The sequence below is a fragment of the Oncorhynchus tshawytscha genome, linkage group LG15, assembly GCF_018296145.1.
Source record: "Oncorhynchus tshawytscha isolate Ot180627B linkage group LG15, Otsh_v2.0, whole genome shotgun sequence".
NCBI classification, from domain to species: domain Eukaryota; kingdom Metazoa; phylum Chordata; class Actinopteri; order Salmoniformes; family Salmonidae; genus Oncorhynchus; species Oncorhynchus tshawytscha.
This window is the reverse complement of record NC_056443.1, coordinates 1,456,268-1,479,565: the sequence shown is the minus strand read 5'-3', so window position 1 is coordinate 1,479,565 and position 23,298 is coordinate 1,456,268. Positions and strand designations below refer to the sequence as shown.

Here is a 23,298-nt window from a genome sequence, read left to right as displayed (position 1 = left end):
CGTTGGACATATAGATATGCATGAAATATTCAAACACTATATAGAAGGGTATAATCATGAGAAAAGTGCTCCTAAATTAACAGAAAGGGCACTTATCTGAGTAGCCGGAAGTGACGTTAACAGTAAATGCAAGCCAGCTTAGCAAAGAAGTCAACCAGAAATTTGGACTGGAAGAGATGGAGGCTGTGTACTACAGCCATCACTGACAGCTGTTTTTCAATTTAAATAGTACTTGGAATCATAAAACCACTGACATTCCCTTCTTGACACAGGTAAGCATGATATAGTCAGATTCAGACCCAGAAACGCAACACAACACGGCATTTCAACAAACGTCAAAAGTGACGTCTCTCTTTAACTAGCTTCCTACCTAGCCTACTGCTATGCGATAGATAACTAGCTATCTATCCATGTCAGGTTATGCGGCTAGCTAACTGGGTAGCCACATTAACAAAAACCGGTTAAACAAACAGGACAGGTATTGGTTTCGCCAATACGTTAGCTAGCAGGAAGCTAATCGTAACTAGCTACATGGTGTTGCAAGCTCTAACCCTGTCACTGTGCGTTCCTTCCGCAATTGCTGAACTGGCCGTCGGCAGACGCACTGGTATGGATAGCCTATCATAGAAGCCAGCTAACGTTAACTAACTGCTTATGTTTGTTCAGCTTCAGCCACCCTACACGTTTCACGTGATCTGGCTACTTAATTAGTTACACAGACAATGAGGTGACGGGTAAAGTCGATGTCGTTGGCACATTCACATATCCAGGGGGAAATAAATGCAACCAACTGTAACAAGTAGCTAAATTGATAACAATTTTATGATCACAAGGTCAATATTGAAGTGGAGTGTTAAATGTAGCCTAACTTATACAATTTCCAGAGAGACAGATACTTTGGATATATCATATTCAAACATTGTCTAGCATTTTGCTTAAGATATACAGTAGCTAGGTCTCCAAGCTTGCAGACTTATTTTGGTCTAATTCATATATTCATTCAGCTCAATTTCAATATCTGTCATCAATGTGAAGATCTCAATAGCACAGTAAGGCGAGATTCTGGAAATTGAAATACACTTTATTGAAATGACACGATTGCATTCAGGAATGATATTGTGTAAATCTTATCACAGCAGACAGATGTAGACTTTGATACTTTTTAGGCAACATCAATCTTGATTCAAGATGTCTCTTCTGTAACCAAGCAGCTTGATCTTGACATCTAGCCACTTAGCAAGTTAGAAAACAAAATGCATAGCTGGAGCCCTGAGCTGGATATAATTTATTTGATACGTCTTACATTTCTTGTAGTTATATTTAACTTCTAGTTAGTTATAAGCAGTGGTGTAGCCCTAGTCCACACATTTAGTTTGGGACAGAATTTTCAGTTCATTGTTATGGTGACCGATGTGTGAATCAATGCTTTTTTCTAGTGTGTGATCCACAGTGTTTGGGACATGATGGATTAGGCAGTAATGAGAGACAGAAAGGTAGTCACACACACAGTGGGGAAGAGGCTGATTAAGTAATGGGTTTTACGGGCCGGTTGGTTTTCTCCCTGCTCAAGATTAAAGCCCTTGGCTCAGTCCACGTCCAGCAGTGTCCACTGACTCAATTATGGCTGATGGCAACAACATCAGCACCAAGCCCAGGTGTTGAGGAGAGCAATGATGTTATACCCTGCCTGCAGGAGACCGACAGGGCAGATAGAGGCTTCAGACAGTGACTCAATAAGGTTTATAATTAAACATGGGGTCAATGGCTTCCTCACTAGTCTGTTTGGCGTGCGAATCCACATCTCCAGTATGCGTCCCAAATGGCACCCTATGCCCTATATAGTGCACTACTTTTGTCCAGGTTCTAGTGCACTAAATGGGGAATAGAGTGCCATTTGAAATGTAGGGCCCACTGCTTGATATGCTAATAGAATATTATGTCTGAATGTGTTAATTCACTCTGATTCTATTGTTGTCGTGCCGGGGTTTGGACAGCACTTGTCGGGATTTGTCAGACGCGAGTGCAGACAATGCATACTAATAATACAGAGATATTGACTCCTGTTCGGATCTGTCTCTCCCACTTCTAAGTCACTGATTTAGGAGATTTGTTGGGATTTGTGTTTGTGTAATCACACTTGCCCACTGTGTGTACTCTGTAGTACTGTGTGTGTGGTACACGCTCTGTCTTCAGCCATCACAGGACACTTTAATGTGCAACATTTTGTGATTTTGTTCTCGGTGGCAAGCTGCCAATGTGTGTTGCTAATAGTCTAGGTTTTTTCTCCATACGAAAGGGGGTGTGTGTGTGTGTGTGTGTGTGTTCAGCCTTTTTTTCAGAATACCATATAGTTGTACCCTCTGTGACCTCTGTCTCTCTTCCCCCCCAGGGGTCAAAGGTCAGGCTGAGTCACCATGGAGTCCATGCTGAACAAGCTCAAAAGCACTGTCACCAAGGTGACGGCCGACATGACCAGCGCCGTCATGGGCAACCCGGTGACGCGGGAATTTGAGGTGGGCCGCCATATTGCCAGCGGCGGGCCCGGCATGTGCTGGAGGATCTACAACGGAACCAAGAAGTCAACCAAACAGGTGAGGCTGCCTGGGGGCTTCATGGACTGTTCTATACTTAACTAGAACAATGTCTTCCAACCCAGTCCTTGGGCAGCCTGAGAACTTACACATTTGTTTTCCACAATTTGTTCAAAGGATAGATGGGATTCATTTTACCATCTCCAACTGACAAACTCAGTGGTTGTCCTGATACAGATGGTAATTCCTGTCTTATTGTTTGTTCTTCCAGGAGGTGGCTGTGTTTGTGCTTGATAAAAAGATGGTGGAGAAGTATCAGAAGTTTGACAAGGACCAGATCATTGAGTCTCTGAAGAGAGGTGTGCAGCAGCTCACCAGACTGCGTCATCCTCGTCTGCTCACTGTCCAGCACCCACTGGAGGAGTCGAGGTGGGTTAAACTTACCATCTGCTTCCCAGTCCAAACAGTTTGCGTGTATATTCTGACTACATTTTGTGACATTTTTGTTTGTTTTGGTGTTCTGCAGGATATTTTGCTGCTATTCGAGCACCCCATTTTTTTCTTGAGGCTTCTCCAAGTTTGGTAGCTGAAGTTTACGCCCCTTCGTCTGTGATTGGTCAACAGTAGGGATTCTTCAATTAAGTGTTTGTAGTCATTCTTCAATTAAGTGTTTGTAGTCATTCAACGACAGACTAATCGTTTTCATGCAAATTCTTTCCACTTGAGAAATACTCCTCCAAACATCTTGGTTAGATGTAAAATTGTGAGACTAAGACCTCCTCTGCAAAAATGTCAAAATTATAATTACAGACCTCTTGAGTTATCTTAGATTAATTCAGACTATTTTAAGGATGTGTACTAGCTGCTACGGTGTCTCAAGAGGGACTAACAGTAATATTGCCACTTTTTTTTCTAGTTTTTCAAGTGAGGGTATTTTAAGGGAGTATGTGAGCACAGTTGTTCACTTCGCCTAGCCGAGTTCTGCTAGGAGCCTTTACGCACAGACACACACGTGTAACACACACACACACGTCATGCATACACACAAGGAAGTCATGCATACACACCCATGCAAAAAATGGATAAATACACACGACAGATGACACATACACACATGCAGCAAGATGTGATGAAAAGTTTTGGGCCTAGCTCTACAGACTTGGTACTGAATAATTCATACACCTGCCAGAGGAAGTGGAACAAGAGGTAACCACTCAGTCTCTCTCTCACTCTCGCTCTCACTCTATTTCAATTCAAGGGGCTTTATAGGAATGCTAACTGAGTCTGTACATAGTCAAAGCTTCCCTTACGTGTGTGGTATTCTGCCACTGTGTACTCTCTGTTTAGGGACAAATAGCATTCTAGTTCAAGTAATTCTCTTTGTTTTCTCATGATTTGTTTGGGTCTAATTGTGTTGCTGTCCTGGGGCTCTGTGGGGTCTGTTTGTGTTTATGAACAGAGCCCCAGGACCAGCTTGCTTAGGGGACTCTTCTCCAGGTTCATCTCTCTGAAGATGACTGCTTTTTTTTATGGAAGGTTTAGGAATCGCTTCCTTTTAGGTGGTTGTAGAATTGAACGGCTCTTTTCTGGATTTTGATAAGTAGAGGGAATTGGCCTAATTCTGTTCTGCATGCATTATTTGGTGTTTTACATTGTACACAGAGGATATTTTTTCAGAATTCTGCATGCAGAGTCTAAATTTAGTGTTTGTCCCATTTTGTGAATTCTTGGCTTGTGAGCGGACCCCAGATCTCACAACCATAAAGGGCAATGGGTTCTATAACTGATTCATGTATTTTTAGCCAGATCCTAATTGATATCTCTCACACTCGCTCTCTCTCTCACGTTACCTCTCTCTCTCACACACTACCTTTCTTTCCTTCGCTCTCTTTCTCTCTCACTCTTTCTCTACCTTTTTATTACTCAATCCTTCCTCTAGTTCACCATCTCCTGTTTCTTTTGTTCTGTATCTTACTGTTCCTCTTTTCTGTCATTTTTAACACACTCCTTCTTTCTTCATCGTTGTTTGTTTGTAATAATTGACACTGTTGTTTCCTCTCTCCCTCCCTCCTTCAGGGACTGCCTGGCGTTCTGTACAGAGCCAGTGTTTGCCAGTCTGTCCAATGTGCTGGGTCAGTGGGACAACCTGCCCAGCCCCGTGCCCACAGACATCAAGGACTACAAGCTGTACGACGTGGAGACCAAGTATGGCCTGTTGCAGGTGAGACCCAATACACACACATGCAATTGTGCACATACACACATGTAGTCTGAAATGAACACACACGCACACGTCTTGTTGCTATGTATATTGCTTGGCAGATGTATGTTTCAAACCCAATTGAACTAACCACACCTCGCTTTCTGTTTATTAAATTGTGTCCCAGGCATATTTTTGGGGATAATTGATTAGATTGTACTGCCCTGCTAAGTCACACAGCTATTTAAAGGTGCAATCTGTGATTGCTACATACATTAAAAAAACAACAACAATGTATAAATCAATTATATGTACCCATTGATTCTTGAAGAATATAACTTATAAATGCCTTATGAGCTTTGTTCAACTGTCGTACCCCATCAGAACCCAAAGCTTGTTTTACTAATTTGTTTGTTATTGTAAACAAACACTAGGTTTTAAACATGGTTAAAATTATAATGTTGATATAATGGATGGTCAGTTCTTGCATTGATAGCTCTGTCTAGGAATTTGGGAGTGGTAATTTGGGAGTGGTAATTTGGGAGTGGTAATTTGGGAGTGAGCTTTATTGTTTGAGCTGCAGATTGAGGAGGAATGCTGTGAAATGTCAACGCTACATGATGGTTCTGGGTTGGAAAAAACCTCTGTCAAGTACAGCTTGAATTTGTGTGTTATGGCGTGAATGTTTTTTTTTTGTACGTCTTCTAAAATGCCTGGGACACGTGAGATGAGAGGAAGTAATCAGACTGTACTTCACTGATCCCCAAGTCTTTAGTTAATATCACAGATTGTCTTTCTGCTCACTGTCTTACCTCTCCTGTCTTTATCTGCTTCATGCCTCTTTTCCTTATCTTTTTCCTCTCCCTCTGACTACTCTCATCTCTCTCTCTCTTCTCCCTCCCTCTCTCTCCCCCTCCTTCACATCTCCCTCAGATCTCGGAGGGCTTGTCATTCCTACACAGCGGGGTGAAGATGGTCCATGGGAACCTGTGTCTGGAGAACGTCATCCTCAACAAGAGCGGAGCCTGGAAGATCATGGGCTTTGACTTCAGCATCTCCTCCATCAACCCCTCCGATGCCGAGGTGAGACGCTCGGCGCATCTGCCTGTGTGCACCTGTATGTATCTCTTCCTCTGTGTGTATCTGTATATATCCTTACATACCTGTCTCCACCTCCCTCCCTCCTTCCCCCAGCCCAAGTATTCCTGTAAGGAGTGGGAGCCCAACCTGCCGCCGCTCTGCCTGCCCAACCCAGAGTATCTGGCCCCCGAGTACATCCTGTCGGTGAGCTGCGACGCCGCCTCGGACATGTACTCGCTGGGCGTGGTGATGCACGCCGTCTTCAACGAGGGCAAGCCGGTGTTCCAGGTCAACAAGCACGACATCTTCAAGAGCTTCAGCCGACAGCTGGACCAGGTGAGGGGGCGGGGAGTGAGATGAAGGCTTGATGGCCAGAACAAGTCCACCTGATTGCTAGTAAAAAAAATAGCACAGCACCCAAGGACCTCATTCAGACAGTAGACCTTTAGTCAGAATGCATCACGTCTTATTTAGCATTCTGGGGAGAAAAGGACAGAGATATTAATGCCCAAGTACACTGCTTCATTGATTCCACACTTTTTGAATGAGTAGATTTCTTTTCTCTTCCCCCCCTGTCTGTCTGTCTATAGCTCAGCAGACTGAGCCCCACCATGTTGAATAAGATTCCTGAGGAGGTGAGGGAGCACGTCAAGATGCTGCTGAGTGTCACGCCTAATGTCCGGCCTGACGCTGACCAGATGACCAAGGTCAGATCATCCCCCGTGTCACCAACTATGAACTTATGTCACTAATACAACAGGATACACAAGACTTTTACATATTAAAACACGCTCACCAAGTCAGCTAACTGATAAATAGATTTTGATTTTCTTTTAGATTTTATGATTCATCAATAAAGCTAAACTTGAATATGTGTCGTCGGTTGAATATTGGTTGAATGCCTGTTTTCAAGATCGTCTTCCTAAAAAGTGATTTCAGAGAATTGAAGCAAGATGAAGTCATTGATCCTGCTTTATGCCATTACCACCCAGGTTGAGTTGAATAATCCCTTCTCTGTGTCTGGGTGCTTCAGATCCCCTTCTTTGATGACGTGGGGGCGGTGACGCTGGCCTACTTTGACTCCCTCTTCCAGAGGGACAACCTGCAGAAGTCCCAGTTCTACAAAAACCTGCCCAAGGTCTTGCCCAAGCTACCCAAGGTTAGTGTTCACTGTGTGTGTGGTGAGTGTGTGTTGCTCTTACAGGTCATTTTAGTGTCCTAGTTGTACATTCCTACAGTAGAATGCTTCATGCTCAGTGGATGGGTAGTTTGGAACGTGGTCTTCTATAATCCAGTCAAATTGGGATTGGCCATTTTGCAAACATGTGCTCAAAGGTGACTTAATAAAAATGATTCTGATTAAAGCCACTATTCCTAGCCTCTTTGCGTCCTGTCTCTTCCTCTCCACCCCAGAGAGTGGTGGTGTATCGTATCCTCCCAGCCCTCACCTCAGAGTTTGTGAACCCAGACATGGTGCCGTTCGTCCTGCCCAACGTGCTGCTGATCGCAGAGGAGTGTACCAAGGACGAGTACGTCAGACTCATCCTGCCGGACCTCAGCCCTGTGTTCAAGCAGCAGGAGCCTGTCCAGGTACACACACACACACACTCAGTATGCAAAGGACACACACATACAGTGTATCCCCATACCCAGTTTTTAGGCCTACCTTCTTTGTTTTCTTGATGTGTGTTACAGGGATGGCATGGTTAGATAAGACTAGAGGATGCTATATGATTTATCTGGTGACAGGGCTGTATATATCATACTGTTTCTCTCTTCTCCTTTCCACGCCTTCAGGCAAGCAATATGGTGAGTGGTCTTTGCTAAGCGTAGTTGCTAAGACTGTGTGTGTGTGAGACACTCTAATGCTTAAAGAGCTCACTTTATTCCTAGTTTCATTTCACTGGTAGTTACCCATCTCTCTCTTTTTCTGTCGCTCTCCCATCATTAAGCCTGGATGAACCGCGTTTAACCCTCTGTGTCTCTCAGATCCTGCTGATCTTCCTGCAAAAGATGGACCTGCTGCTGACCAAGACCCCACCGGAGGACATTAAGAACAGCGTTCTGCCCATGGTCTACAGAGCCCTGGAGGCCCCCTCCATCCAGATACAGGTACCACGGACAGGCAGAGATCCTATAGAGATCCTATAATACGCCTGACCAAGACAGACAATATTTAGGCTTTGCTATGATCCCAATGTCCATTTGAGAGTTCTAGGCTCTATGTGATTCTATGGAAACCCCTGCCATTAAGTCATCAGCAATGCTGTGCCATATATTTGTGTGCCTCCCCCCCCCAGGAGCTGTGTTTGAACATAATCCCTACCTTCGCCAACCTGATTGAGTATCCCTCCATGAAGAACGCACTCATCCCCCGCATCAAGTCTGCCTGTCTACAGACCTCCTCACTTGCAGTCAGTCTCTCGCGTTCATTTGACTCTGTCTCTCTCTCTGTTGATCAAATGCACTTGGTTGTTTTTGACTGACCATTGATTGACAGGTGACAGAAATATTCTGATTGTGTGTGCGTATGTTTGACCTGTGTGTGTAGGTGAGGGTGAACTCCCTGGTGTGCCTGGGGAAGATTCTGGAGTACCTGGACAAATGGTATGTCATTGACGAGATCCTTCCCTTCCTGCAACAGATCCCCTCCAGAGAACCAGCCGTACTCATGGGGGTTCTAGGTAACGGAACGTCTAAGAATCTAGATGATAGTCCTAGGGATTGTTTGAAAAAAAGCAAACCAAGAAAATCTCAACAGAAAAATTATTAGTACTGTTGAGTTCTATCTCATTTTAGAATCTCCTAGGATAAAATTAATCAACTCACCTAGGATGAAATGAGTCATCAACTCACCTAGGATGAAATGAGTCAACAACTCACCTAGGATGAAATGAGTCAACAACTCACCTAGGATGAAATGAGTCAACAACTCACCTAGGATGAAATGAGTCAACAACTCACCTAGGATGAAATGACAAATTTGAAATAGGAAAACACTTAAAAACATGATCTATCGCTTTAACAGTATTGCTGTTGATTGTTGTGGTTCTGATCTGTTGTGGAATGGTTGTTTCCTCCAATAGGGATCTACAAGTGTACCTTCTCCCATAAGAAACTGGGCATCCCCAAAGAGCACCTAGCCGCCAAGAGTCTGCCTCATCTAGTCTCGCTCAGTATAGACAACAATCTCAATCTCAACCAGGTAGGTCACACACACACACACACACACACACACACACACACACACATACACAGAGGTTGATTTCCACCCTCTCTCTGTGTGTTTCAGTTTAACTCCTTCATGGCTGTGATCAAAGACATGCTGACTCGTATGGAGGCGGAGCACAAGACCAAACTGGAGCAGCTACACAGCATGCAGGAACAACAGAGGTATCAGTCAAATCACTTCCTCCTGTCTTCCTCTGACGTTGTAATGTCAGGTGCACCAGTACAGTGAGATGTCTTTCTTGCAGCTCTAACCCCAACAATGCACTAATCAATAACAATGTTTTACTAAAAATTAATGTTGATGAATCCTAAGCAATGTTTTACTAAAAATAACCAGTTAGAACAAAAACGCATGAGATTTAAAAAATAACAACTACATGATAAAGTAAGTATGCATACTATATACAGGGTCAGTTCCAGTAGGGATACTGGACTGATGGCGGTAGATACAGTGGGGCAAAAAAGTATTTAGTCAGCCACCAATTGTGCAAGTTCTCCCACTTAAAAAGATGAGAGAGAGACTGTAATTCATCATAGGTACACTTCAACTATGACAGACAAAATGAGAAGAAAAAATCCAGAAAATCACATTGTAGGATTTTTAATGAATTTATTTGCAAATTATGGTGGAAAATTAGTATTTGGTCACCTACAAACAAGCAAGATTTCTGGCTCTCACAGACCTGTAACTTCTTCTTTACGAGGCTCCTCTGTCCTCCACTCGTTTACCTGTATTAATGGCACCTGTTTGAACTTGTTATCAGTATAAAAGACATCTGTCCACAACCTCAAACAGTCACACTCCAAACTCCACTATGGCCAAGACCAAAGAGCTGTCAAAGGACACCAGAAACAAAATTGTAGACCTGCACCAGGCTGGGAAGACTGAATCTGCAATAGGTAAGCAGCTTGGTTTGAAGAAATCAACTGTGGGAGCAATTATTAGGAAATGGAAGACATACAAGACCACTGATAATCTCCCTCGATCTGGGGCTCCACGCAAGATCTCACCCCGTGGGGTCAAAATGATCACAAGAACGGTGAGCAAAAATCCCAGAACCACACGGGGGGACCTAGTGAATGACCTGCAGAGAGTTGGGAGCAAAGTAACAAAGCCTACCATCAGTAACACACTATGCCGCCAGGGACTCTAATCCTGCAGTGCCAGACGTGTCCCCCTGCTTAAGCCAGTACATGTCCAGGCCCGTGTCTGAAGTATGCTAGAGAGCATTTGGATGATCCAGAAGAAGATTTGGAGAATGTCATATGGTCAGATGAAACCAAAATATAACTTTTTGGTAAAACCTCAACTCGTCGTGTTTGGAGGACAAAGAATGCTGAGTTGCATCCAAAGAACACCATACCTACTGTGAAGCATGGGGGTGGAAACATCATGCTTTGGGGCTGTTTTTCTGCAAAGGGACTACTGACCCGTGTAAAGGAAAGAATGAATGGGGCCATGTATCGTGAGATTTTGAGTGAAAACCTCTTTCCCCAGCAAGGGCATTGAAGATGAAATGTGGCTGGGTCTTTCAGCATGACAATGATCCCAAACACACCGCCCGGGCAATGAAGGAGTGGCTTTGTAAGAAGCATTTCAAGGTCCTGGAGTGGCCTAGCCAGTCTCCAGATCTCAACCCCATAGAAAATCTTTGGAGGGAGTTGAAAGTCCATGTTGCCCAGCAACATCCCCAAAACATCACTGCTCTAGAGGAGATCTGCATGGAGGAATGGGCCAAATACCAGCAACAGTGTGTGAAAGCCTTGTGTAGACTTACAGAAAACGTTTGACCTCTGTCATTGCCAACAAAGGCTATATAACAAAGTATTGAGAAACTTTTGTTATTGACCAAATACTTATTTTCCACCATAATTTGCAAATTAATTAATTAAAAATTCTACAATGTGATTTTCTGGATTTTTTTTTTTTCTCATTTTGTCTGTCATAGTTGAAGTGTACCTATGATGAAAATTACAGGCCTCTCTCATCTTTTTAAGTGGGAGAACTTGCACAACTGGTGGCTGACTAAATACTTTTTTTTGCCCCACTGTATATATAGGGGTAAGGTTACTAACTATATACAGGGTCAGTTCCAGTAGGGATACTGGATCGATAGAGGTAGATATGTATAGGTTTGTGTGTTGGAGTGTCTGTGTGCCTAGTGTGTAGAGCCCTGTGAGTGTGCATAGAGATGGTCAGACATTTGTATTTTATTCCCCATGCACACTCACAGGGCTCTACACACTATATAATGTTTTAGACTTCTGTTCTTTCTGTATTTACTATCTTCCTACTTGTCCTTTTATTAGTCAACAATGACTCAGGAAAGATGTGATGCAAGTTAATGTTCACACTCTGATTAGAAAGACGAGGGTTGCGTTATGTTTGTGCGAGACAAATTCGGCTGAATGAATTAGTTTGAGCTATTCTGTCTGTCCTCAGGAGTATGAATATTAATACTAGTCAGACCAACCAATCGGAAGAGATGAAGCGCACCCCCAGCCCTGGCAACCAGGTGAGAGGTCATTTCCTTGACAACGAGGGGAGAGGCGATTGCCCAGATGAGGCAAATGCATGAAGGATTGATTTCATGAAGACTTGATGTATGTGATTTCATCCACTTAAAAGGCCAAATGTATCATAAAGATGCATGTTGGCATGGGTTAGTGTTAGGGCTTATTGAAACCATTGTCTTTTTCCAGATTGATGATGTCTTTGGAGGGAGTTCTGGGAGTGCAGGGGTTAATGGGAAAGCGAACGGAAACTCTGCATCAGCTCCCCAACTCAACAGAGTACGTACTCTGCATCTTATTCAGTAGGCACAGACCGGAGCAAACGTATCGCAGTGGAAGTCTGTTAACGTTCCTGTTAAATTAGCTTGGGTGGTGCATGTTCTGTTGGACTCTCTTCTTGTGATTGAACGTTACCAAACCCATCTTATCTATCTAACCTTGTATAGCTGCTAGTGTATATTTCAGGGATAAGGGGTTATTATTAAGGTTTTCTGTTCTTTCTCCCTTCCCCCCCGTCCCTCTCTCTTCTCTCTCTTCTCTCCTCTCTTCTCTCTTCTCTCTCTCTCTTCTCTCTCTTCTCTCTCTCCTCTCTTCTCTCTTTCTCTCCTCTCCTCCTCTCTGTCCCTCTCCTCTCTCTCTATAGATGTCTCTGACTCTGGAGGAGAAGCAGCGGTTAGCCAAGGAGCAGGAACAGGTAGCCAAACTAAGAAACCAGCCAGCACTAGCCCCCCAGAGTATCAAACCAGCTACTCCTTCTACCCAGGTAGAACAATTACAATATATCTGTATAATTTATTAGTTTGATGTTTAGAGTGATGTAATCTGCTTTAGTTTCCACTTCAAACCTGCCACCTATTTGACATTGAGATGATAAGCTGATTTGACCTGATGTGTTTGGCAGGCCAAGGACCTGACCAGCTGCCTGCTGAACAATATGACATCCCTGGGCAGCCTGTCCCTCACCTCTTCCCCCAGACCAGGCCTCATCCAGGGCAGCACCATCTCAGCCTACCCCTCCACCACACCCATGGGCTCCATGGCCAGCAACGGCTACAACCCAACCATGAGTTTCCAGACAGGTGGGCAGGGCATGCGGCCCCCCGGCCCCGGCCTCTACGGAGGGATGGCCACCACCACCAGCACCCCTAACTTTGGCGCCCTGACCCACAACCAAGGGAGTACCAACACCCCTGACATGTCTGCCCTGGACTCCTTATTCACTTCCAACAAGCCCAAAGTCAGCCTCAACCAAATGGCTCCTCCCAAGCTCACCCCTGGGACCACCGCCACCCCCTGGCATAATCAGTTTGGTTCAGCCCAGCCCAGTCAGACTGCCCCGATGCAGGGCGCGCCTTTAGCCATGGGAGGGGTGACCAGCGGGTTCGGGATGCAGGCCAACCCTTTCTTCAGCCCGCAGAACTTCTCTCAGCCCACGGCCGCTCCCGTAATGAACGCGGGTGGTGGGCTCAGACACAGTTCGTCCGTCAACAACGACCTGAAAGACCTATTTGGCTGAAAACAACTTTCCCCTCTTTTAATGACGACAGACTGATGAAAGGGGAGGTGGACTTTTGAACTGCAAACAAGAAGAAAGACAAATCCACTTTTTGGATCGACTGTGAAAATGATGATGAAATCCACTTGATATTTGTTGCTATTTGTATTTTAATCTTCTGTGGTTTGGGTTGCAGTGTGGTTCTTCTAAGCTCCCATCGGACTGAACACTCAGCTTTTCAATCTGCACGCGGATTCCAAACCGTCTTGACTAGAGAGAGAGAGGGGAAAAGACACTTGCGTTGTGTTCTGCTCTCAGTAATGTTTGTGGGGGTTTCATATCGTTTCTTACCTGAGACACTTTGGGGTGAAAGGTTTATTCTAGAATGCATCTCTTCTCCATAATCCCTGTTCTATGTGCTAGGATGAGCAGTGGCATGGAGACCAGTCTTTCTCAGTCCATTCCCTTTTAGTCCAGCGCTAACACATGTTATTCATGCTGCCACCTCAGCAGCCTGCTATATCATATCAACGTGGTTCTTTTTAGTGGGGTCCTGTTGCTTTGTGGACGACAATCCAGAAGAGCTGTAGAATCGCCGGCTAAACCGCACGGGCGGAAAGGCCAAGTCTCCATGGAAACGGTCTCCGCAGTAACACCCCACTCTATTTTGGGATTTTTAGTACCCATGCTTTCTGTTCTCTGCCTAGAATGAGATGATGGATAAGGATTCAACAGTGATGTCATAAGTGTCAAGATTCTTACAATATAGATGAATCGAAATGAAACTGGATGGAAGTCAAAATCTAATCAAAGCTTATTGGTTGCGTACACAGCTTAGCAGATGTTACAGTGGGTGCGGTGAAATGTTACTAGCAATTCTGCAGTTTCTAACATCTGACCTAAAAAAAAAAGGGTATTTTCTGAGACAAAATCCAATTCAACGACCAGTTTGAAAAGGGAGGGGTTGATTGTGTTTAGTCAGTCAGTCTGGTTAGGGATTGTTATCCACACACAAGCCTGTGCGTGCTGTGAGGGTGACTGTTACACACGGCTACCTTCCTCATTCTAGTAACTCACCTGCATATGTACTGAATGGTTTGCTGTAAGGGAGTGATTGGTCGATATATACTGGGAATTGTGAATGAATGTGAAGTAGTATACACATGTGCATATTGAAATGTCAGCACAATCCTAATTCATTGAGTTAGTTTGCCCGGTGTCTGGTGACTTTAGCCCTGTGTGTTCCTGTTTTGTAATACCCCCTCTGACTTCATCAATGGGTTCCCTTCCATCATGTTACTGACCTGACCAAGCTGGGACACCACCACCGATTGTGATCCTGTTGAAATGTGGTGAATTTAGTCATTAATTATTTTATTCCATGCATCAAACCAGGCTGCTTTCAACAAAGCAAGCAATCTGTGCATTTTAAGTTAATCGTTGGACATATCAAATGCAGTTTTTATATATATACGTATATTATGAGTTGAGCACTTTTTTGTTAAAGGGGACCTGTCCTAAATTGTAGATAAATAAATCTATTTAAAATGGGAGAGCTCTTAAAGGGGCCCTTGGGTTGTTGTGCTCTTGTGATGATGATTTGAGAGGCCTTAGAGGAGCGCTGTTTGCAGTAATAATCCTTGGCGGTGGAACTAAGTCGGTAGCTGCATTTTAATAGTCAAAAGTAGTCTCCTTTCTTCGCCCCCTTTGCGTTTCTCCTTCATCTGCACTGATCTGAAAACCCAGGATAGGTGAAAGCCCTATGGGCCAAATGGGACAGGAGAGTGTCATCTTACCTATCCACCTGTTGCAGACTAGTGCAGGTGAAGGAAGGAGATGAGAAAAGGATGCTATTGTAGACTTCTGAGACCAACCCCCTTGTGTGAATCCTCACTGAATGCTGTTTGGGATGTGGGTTTTGTTAGTTAACTGAACACATACTAACTTATATTCACAGGTCTTTGTTGGATTTAAAAAAATAAATGTATGCCTACTGTAAACCGTGACGAGGTGAGCTGGCACTGAGCTGGCACAATGATAATGTCATGGGCTCATGTATAACAAAAAGGTGGTCCTTCTGGGTTGTAAACCTCTTTCTATTGGACACAAGTGATGGAGGTCTGATTGGGCAAAGACCTCTCTGATGTCCATCTTTCACGAAAGGTAGCCGCAATGTTCACGTGATTGTAACTATGACGACGGAAGCCTGTTTGAGGGCGAGAACTGGATTGCATTTCCTGTCATCGTGACTCGTGCATTTGGACGCGAGGACAAAAAAAGAAAACCTATTCTTCTACAAGAGTTCTGATCCTTTGTATCCTACTGCTGTCATATGTGTCGTGTGGCCTCTATGAACTATATATTGTGTGGTGTTGTCTGAGGTGGTTCAATGAAAATCTGTACATATATATGAAAATACACAATCTAATATTCTCTATGATGTCTGTGTATTTGAGTCTGGAGCCAGAGATTTGAAGAGTAACTTTGAGTTCTGGAATAAGATGGCCTCAATCAGTAGATACTTGAAAATCACCTTTATTCAAACTAAAGACAATGAGAAAATGTACATGCTAGAACATGCTCAAAAGGCTTGTTCCTTTTGTACCATTGGCAGTGAGAGGGTTCTTTTTACAGATCACATTTAAAAAAAAATAAAAAATAAAAAGTATTGTGCAGATTGTCAGAAGCTACTTTTCTAATAACAGTATTGGTTTTTAAGTATATGCACAATGTTGAAAAAATAACAGGAAATCCATGAATACATATGTAAACAAATTTAATTTTTAGGAGGAAGTGGAATGGAAGGGGTTCCATCTCAATACCGGACAGTGACTTGTCTTCACTGTGCACATGAAGAAATGGAGTTGGGAGGAAGCCACTTTAGACAATTGAGATGCACCCAGGGTACAGTGGAGGCTGGTGGGAGGAGCTATAGGACGGGCTCATTGTAATGGCTGGAATGGAATGAAAGAAACGGAGTGAAACGTTTCCGTGTGTGTTTGATACCTCTCCATTTATTCCATTCCAGCCATTACAATGAGCCTGTCCTCCTATAGCTCTTCCCACCAGCCTCCACTGCCAGGGTATTGCACTTCGCCCCTGACAGGACAGTGTCGTGGGCAGTGATTAGTTCAGGCGTCGAACAGATCGGGTGGTCTGAGTGGACAGGTTTCTTTGGGTCAGGGCTGCGAAAGACAAATCAAACAACTGTTAGGTCATGACAATAATGTTCTCCAACACAGGAAATGCTTGGCTTGGAGTTTGGATTCATCAAATCAATTAAACTATTCCTCAACCTTCAACCAACCGCTATCCTTTACCCGTTAGGCACTTGTCAAACTCATTCCACGGAGGGCCGAGTTTCGGCGGGTTTTCGATCCTCCCTTATACTTGACTGATAAATGAAAGTCATTGATTAGAAAGGAACTCCCCTCACCTGGTAGTTTAGGTCTTAATTACAAGGAAAAACCAGCTGACACTAGGCCCTCTAGGGAATGAGTTTGACAAGTGCCTAACTGAAGTTTGACAAGTGCCATGAATTCCCCCTGCTATAGGCACTTGTTCTGAGAAGATGACATATTTACCTGAGAAGTCCAGTTGATAGCTGAATCTCCTGGTAGTGAAGTTCATAGTTCCATTTGGGTTCTGCTGGTACTGGGCTTCAATGTCCTGGCTGGATACACTGCAGGTGTCGCTCCTCTACAGGATTAAGTCAGCACACGCTGCTTGGTCATGTGTTTTTAATGTAGTAATATGAAGACTACTCTTATGGAGTCTGATGAGAGAGAGCAGTAAAACGGTTCATCTTACTTTGGCAAAGTCTTTCCAGCTTCCGTCCACGTCTTGAAACTGCCAACGGGACCGTAAACCCAATCCTCCACTGAGAGGACAGGAATTAGACATCGTTTTTCATTATTTGTCACATTGTACAGTTGTTACACATGGGTTCTCTCTAGCAGGTCAGAAAGGCCTTGACTGGTGGCCAGGACATCTTCCTGACTACATGAGCAGACCAGGAAAAACTCTTGGCCCTAACCTAGACTTTGGTTAGTAAAACTCCTTGCTCTAGGTTCCCAGCCTGTATTGTCCATACCTGCTTGTTTGTTGCGCTTCACATTGAGTTCTCCTCACAATTCTTTTGGTCCCGATGCGAATGTTGGTCTGACACATGCCTGGAAGAGACACAGAACAGTTCAGGAGTGTTCCTAGACAGGTCACGTTATGGTACACCAGTATTTAAGTCAGTCGGACCTGAGAAGTCGAGGGTGTAGGAATATCTCCCAGCTTTGAAGCGTATCTGTCCCTTAGGGTTCTTCTGGTAGCGTCTCTCAATCTCAGCACTCCCCAATGAGCAACTCTGGAAATAGCCACATATTATGTGCTGCTATACCATGACTGTCTCCCTCCCCCTTTCTCACCTTAATGAGGGCATATACCATATACAATATGTCATGTAGTGTGCTATTTGCAAGGATTCAAGGAATAAAATAATGTCCCACTCACTGGAGTCTGGTATTCTATCCACACTCCCTCCTCACCCATGAATTCCCAGGTGTAGCCAGCAGAGGGAGGTGGTGAGGCAATTACGGTGGGGGCTGATTGGGCAATGGATACGCTGCAAAGAAATAGTGAATTTACACTTTAGTGTTGCTGTGACAAGAAACTAGGTGTGAAACTACAGATGATCACACTTGCATATGTCAGGAAAGTATGTAATGTTATCTTGACACTGAGTTGAGGTCAAAGGGGAAACCAATCACACTAGAGAGAAGCTGGAATTTTTTGTTATAAATAATGTATATTTAATGCTATTATTATGTTGTGGCTATTTTGTTTTGGTGTTTGTAACTTTTTCTGTATAGATTTGATGAATATTTCTATTGAATAACACCTACAAGATTCCTATAGGCCAGTTTGTATACAGAAAGGCTGCGCACCAGGCTGACTACATTGCAGACGGCGGCCAGATCTCACAACGCCTGGATGGGTTTAAATAATCAGCTAAACACATCATATAATACAGCTGCCTGAGTGCTCAGTCGATGATGCAATACAACGCATGCAGTGAAGTTGACCTGGAACTTACCCATTCAAATAACTTTGGCAACACACCCATCACACAGGTTAAATTAATGAGGCAGGCGCCTAACGGTGTATATAGATGAGGCAGCATAATAAATGCTCTTCACCGTAGGTCCTAGGGGAAGAGGCTAGGGGCCAAAATACCTAATGTTCACTGTAGGTCCTAGGGGAAGGGCTAGGGGCCAAAATACCTGCTGTTCCTTGTAGGCCCTAGGGGAAGAGGCTAGGGGCCAAAATACCTGCTGTTACAGGCAACATTCGCACTGAGCTAAAGGGTAGAGCTGCCGCTTTCAAGGTGCAGGACTCTAACCCGGAAGCTTATAAGAAATCCCGCTATGCCCTGTGACGAACCATGAAACAGGCAAAGCGTCAATGCTGGGCTAAGACTGAATCATACTACACCGGCTCCGACGCTCGTCGGATGTGGCAGGGCTTGCAAACTATTACAGATTACAAAGGGAAGCACAGCCGCGAGCTACCCAGTGACATGAGCCTACCAGATGAGCTAAATCACGCTTCGAGGCAAGCAACACTGAGGCATGCATGAGAGCATCAGCTGTTCCGGACGACTGTGTGATCATGCTCTCTGTAGCCGACGTGAGTAAGATGTTTAAACAGGTCAACATACACAAGGCTGCGGGGCCAGACGGATTACCAGGATGTGTGCTCCGGGCATGTGCTGACCAACTGGCAGGTGTCTTCACTGACATTTTCAACATGTCCCTGATTGAGTCTGTAATACCAACATGCTTCAAGCAGACCACCATAGTTCCTGTGCCCAAGAACGCAAAAGGCAACCTGCCTAAATGACTACCGACCCGTAGCACTCACGTCTGTAGCCTTGAAATGCTGGTAATGGCTTACATCAACACCATTATCTCAGAAACCCTAGACCCACTCCAATTTGCATACCGCCCAAACAGATCCACAGATGATGCAATCTCTATTGCACTCCACACTGACCTTTCCCACCTGGACAAAAGGAACACATATGTGAGAATGCTATTCATTGACTACAGCTCAGTGTTCAACATCATAGTACCCTCAAAGCTCATCACTAAGCTAATGAACCTGGGACTAAACACCTCCCTCTGCAACTGGATCCTGGACTTCCTGACGGGTCGCCCCCGGGTGGTGAGGGTAGGTAGCAACACATCTGCCACACTGATCCTCAACACTGGAGCTCCCCAGGCGTGCGTGCTCAGTCCCCTCCTGTACTCCCTGTTCACCCACGAATGCATGGCCAGGTACGAGTCCAAGACCATCATTAAGTTTGCTGACGACACAACAGTGGTAGGCCTGATCACCGACAACGACGAGACAGCCTATAGGGAGGAGGTCAGAGACCTGGCCGGGTGGTGCCAGAATAGCAACCTATCCCTCAACATACACAAGACTAAGGAGATGATTGTGGACTACAGTAAAAGGAGCACCGAGCACGTCCCCATTCTCATCGACGGGGCTGTAGTGGAGCAGGTTGAGAGCTTCAAATTCCTTGGCGTCCACATCAACAACAAACTATAATGGTCCAAACACACCAAGACAGTCGTGAAGAGGGCACGACAAAGCCTATTCCCCCTCAAGAAACTAAAAAGATTTGGCATGGGTCCTGAGATCCTCAAAAGGTTCTACAGCTGCAACATTGAGAGCATCCTAACCGGGTGCATCACTGCCTGGTTCGGCAATTGCTCGGCCTCTGACCGCAAGGCACTTCAGAGGGTAGTGCGTACGGCCCAGTACATCACTGGGGCTAAGCTGCCTGCCATCCAGGACCTCTACACCAGGTGGTGTCAGAGGAAGGCCCAGAAATGGTCAAATACCCCAGCCACCCCAGTCATAGACTGTTCTCTCTACTACCGCATGGCAAGCGGTACCGGAGTGCCAAGTCTAGGACAAAAAGGTTTCTCAACAGTTTTTACCCCCAAGCCATAAGACTTCTGAACATGTAACCAATGGTTACCCGGACTATTTGCATTGTGTCGTCCCCCCCCCCCAACTCCTCTTTTACGCTGCTGGTACTCTCTGTTTATCTTATAAGCATAGTCACGTTAACCATACATCCATGTACATACTACCTCAATTGGCCTGACCAAATAGTGCTCCCTCACATTGGCTAACTGGGCTATCTGCATTGTGTCCCACCTCCAGCCAACCCCTCCTTTTACACTACTGCTAATCTCTGTTCATCATACAGTATATGCATAGTCACTTTAACCATTACCTACATGTACATACTACCTCAATAAACCTGACTAACCGGTGTCTGTATATAGCCTTGCTACTCTTATTTTATAATGTATTTTTACTGTTGTTTTATTTCTTTACTTACCTACACACACACACCTTTTTTTCCTCACTATTGGTTAGAGCCTGTAAGTAAGCAGTTCACTGTAAGGTGTTGTTGTACCTGTTGTATTCGGTGCACGTGACAAATAAACTTTGATTTGAAGAGGCTAGGGGCCAAAATACCTGCTGTTCACCATAGGCCCTATCCTAGGGGAAGAGGCCAGGGGTCTAAATGGAATAAGGCTGTGGATGAAACCTCATACCTGCCATTCCCTGAGACGACGGAGTTGAACTTTGGACGCCGCCGGACGTTTCTCTGTACCCGGGTGGCTGAATTGGTCTGTGTCATAGCTGAAGAAGACATACATATGCTAAGAGAAACCTGTGTATTGTACGGGAAAATGCTGTCTAACAGGATATGCAAAGTGTTGTCAATTGCTCTACAACAACGAAAAAGAAGCTTAAAGCGGCAATCAGCAGTTGAAACAAAAACAAATCGTTCTCCATGCCCCGGTTTTGGTAAAAAGGGAAGGGAGGAAGCTGGGGAAATGTAACCAATCTCAAAGTCATAGAGATATGATTCCAAGGACTGACCATCCATGATATCAAAAGTATAGTTTTAACCATGTTTTGAGGCTAATAAATGTTTGTGTACATTTACAAACGCTGGAGTAAAACAAGCTTGTATTTTGGGTTCTGATAGGTTATGACAGTTGAACTAAGCTCATAAGGCATTTATAAGTTATATTCTTCAAGAGTCAATAGGTACATATCATTAAGTTCAAAAAGTGATGTAGTAACTGATCAATTCAATCCATAGTGCAGAAGACCTGCCTTGTAGCGCAGTTGACATTTAAAGGTAATTTACAATTGAGCCAACATATGCAGCGTTTACGTGAATGCAGTCTCCGCAAACGTGGTAACATTGCCTTTAAATGTCAATTGTGCTGAGCACAGATCTTCCACGCTATGGATTGAATCAAACCCCAAGTGCCAGATCTCAACCCCGGTGTTCCCTCTTTATGCTACTGGCTACTTTCTGTGTCACATCACACTGTATGTGGTGGAATGAGGGGTAAAACAGTCTATAATTGGGAGGGATTATATGATTTTACAATAAGAAACACTTGTTTTGTTGTTTTTCTGCTGCACGTTTCGAAACGTTTTGCTACAGCATGACCTAATGAATACGGCCCTGTGTGGAGTCTACCTGTGAAGTCTAAGGTGTAGCTGTTCCTCCCCACAGTGAAGTGGAAGGTCCCCTGAGGTCTGAGGATGTACTGTCGTTCCACATCACCACTACTGACTGAGGACGAGCCCTGACCTGGACCCTGGGGTCGGGAGAGGGGGGGGCAGAAAGAGAGAGAGTTTTTATTTAATTCCAATTTAAAACGTTGTATTATAGGACCATTTGGGAACTTTCAGATTCACTCACCAAAGAACCGTATTCACGCCATATCAGATTGTCTTTGAAATACCACCCGATGTCTTCATTTTGACCCTGAGGTAGGAACGTGAGTCGCCGTACACCCATGGCAGCATTTTGAGCCTCAATCTGATCAAAATCTATATAGACCTGCCTAGAATACACAGAGCAGAAAGGCTACATACACAATCCACCTGTTTGTTCAAAAACAGTCAGAACTTAGGTTACTGAACTATTGTATAACATATAACAAATACATAATCAGATCCTAGGTTTGAGTCTTAATTCTCTAAAAATGCTTCCTCTCCTGTTCACCTCCTAGAACCAATATTATCTGTCAAGGAAAGGAGACAAGGAATGAACACTATTCAAGACTATTGGGATGCAACTTGTATAATAGAAATTGCTACTAAACGTCTACTGTACACTGACCCCATGTGTGATGGGTAGATGTTCATTCCTTTGGCCCCAGGCTGGCAGTAGTGGGTCTCGATCACATGGTCATTGCCAATACTAAGCCATTTCTGTCCTTCATACAGCTGCCACTCAAAGTGGCTCCCCCTGGCTGTCAAAATAAAAATAGCTATAGCAATTGTGCATCATCTGTTGAAGTTGCCCCCTTTGCACTGATCTAAGGTCAGTTTCTGTAGTTCTTTCCCTTTAACTTACCCGAGGCAGACTGACTAGAAGTGCTCTGCTCATAGTTCTCTTCCTCCTCCTCATTTTCCTTCAACAAGGATTAGACCGGTAATAAACAAGTATGAAACTATTTCCTATAACTAATGTACATCTACAGAATGATATACCGGCAGGTCTATGGGCTCTTATTCATTGTTAAATACTTGATTTTCTGCTATGGCAGATTTATTGCTCAAGTAGTCAGCTGTGACATCAACATTAGCCATTTGACAATAAAATGTTTTGTTGGTGTGTTATTGACAATAGCCTATGCAAACAATAATGCAACTGAGAAATATTGACCTGTAAATGCTCGTAAACTTACCAGATAACTATTGCCAAACCCACGTAATGACACTGTAAATAACAGATATTAAACGTAATCATTATAACAAAGTTAAAAATAATCTAGGCAATGACGAGCCGACTTGCTTGCTTTAGTACAAAAAACCTCCCAAAATATTAAATGCGTATTAAATCATGTATAGAAAAGTTATTTGAAAGGCAAGTTATTTAAATATAAATATAATAGTCAAATGGTTGTATATTAAAAAAAAGCGTCTTACTTTTAGTTGATAATATAGAATGGAAATTTCATTCGTCTTTACACGTCAGTCAAGACTTTATTTTGTATTGCTTTCACTTTCATTTCTTGGGCATGACGGGCGCGGCTGTTTCGCATAAAACATAACCTTTCAGATTGGAGAAAGATTAATAAAGATGAACAAAGGGTTGGTGAAACGCAGAGTTAGTAGAACCAAGAACAATCATGGAA

General features: G+C 44.0%; 2 protein-coding genes across 3 annotated transcripts; one reads left to right on the top strand and one right to left on the bottom strand.

The window, feature by feature from the left end:
* The first annotated feature begins 116 nt into the window (after positions 1-116).
* Positions 117-15,486, top strand: LOC112267800 (SCY1-like protein 2). Of its 2 annotated transcripts, XM_042297874.1 has the most exons (19): positions 117-272; positions 2,390-2,591; positions 2,803-2,960; positions 4,608-4,752; positions 5,665-5,814; positions 5,926-6,147; positions 6,402-6,518; positions 6,845-6,970; positions 7,225-7,401; positions 7,609-7,620; positions 7,801-7,923; positions 8,112-8,225; positions 8,363-8,495; positions 8,898-9,016; positions 9,104-9,204; positions 11,486-11,558; positions 11,746-11,835; positions 12,200-12,319; positions 12,458-15,486. In XM_042297874.1, exons 2-19 carry the CDS (start codon positions 2,415-2,417, stop codon positions 13,070-13,072), a joined length of 2,772 nt encoding a protein of 923 aa, XP_042153808.1. In that variant the 5' UTR covers positions 117-272; positions 2,390-2,414; the 3' UTR covers positions 13,073-15,486. The 2 variants fall into 2 exon arrangements, with proteins under 2 accessions (XP_042153808.1, XP_042153809.1); XM_042297875.1 differs by lacking the exon at positions 7,609-7,620.
* Positions 15,487-15,570: 84 nt separating this feature from the next.
* On the bottom strand, positions 15,571-23,215 carry LOC112267798. The gene is made up of 13 exons (XM_024445928.2): positions 23,090-23,215; positions 22,849-22,880; positions 22,515-22,572; positions 22,278-22,410; positions 21,855-21,999; positions 21,630-21,750; positions 20,683-20,770; positions 17,555-17,666; positions 17,303-17,408; positions 17,145-17,223; positions 16,862-16,931; positions 16,636-16,750; positions 15,571-16,236 (listed from the first exon to the last, which is right to left on the bottom strand). Coding segments are annotated over exons 1-13 (1,119 nt in total). The 5' UTR covers positions 23,091-23,215; the 3' UTR covers positions 15,571-16,177.
* Between the last annotated feature and the right edge of the window lie 83 nt (positions 23,216-23,298).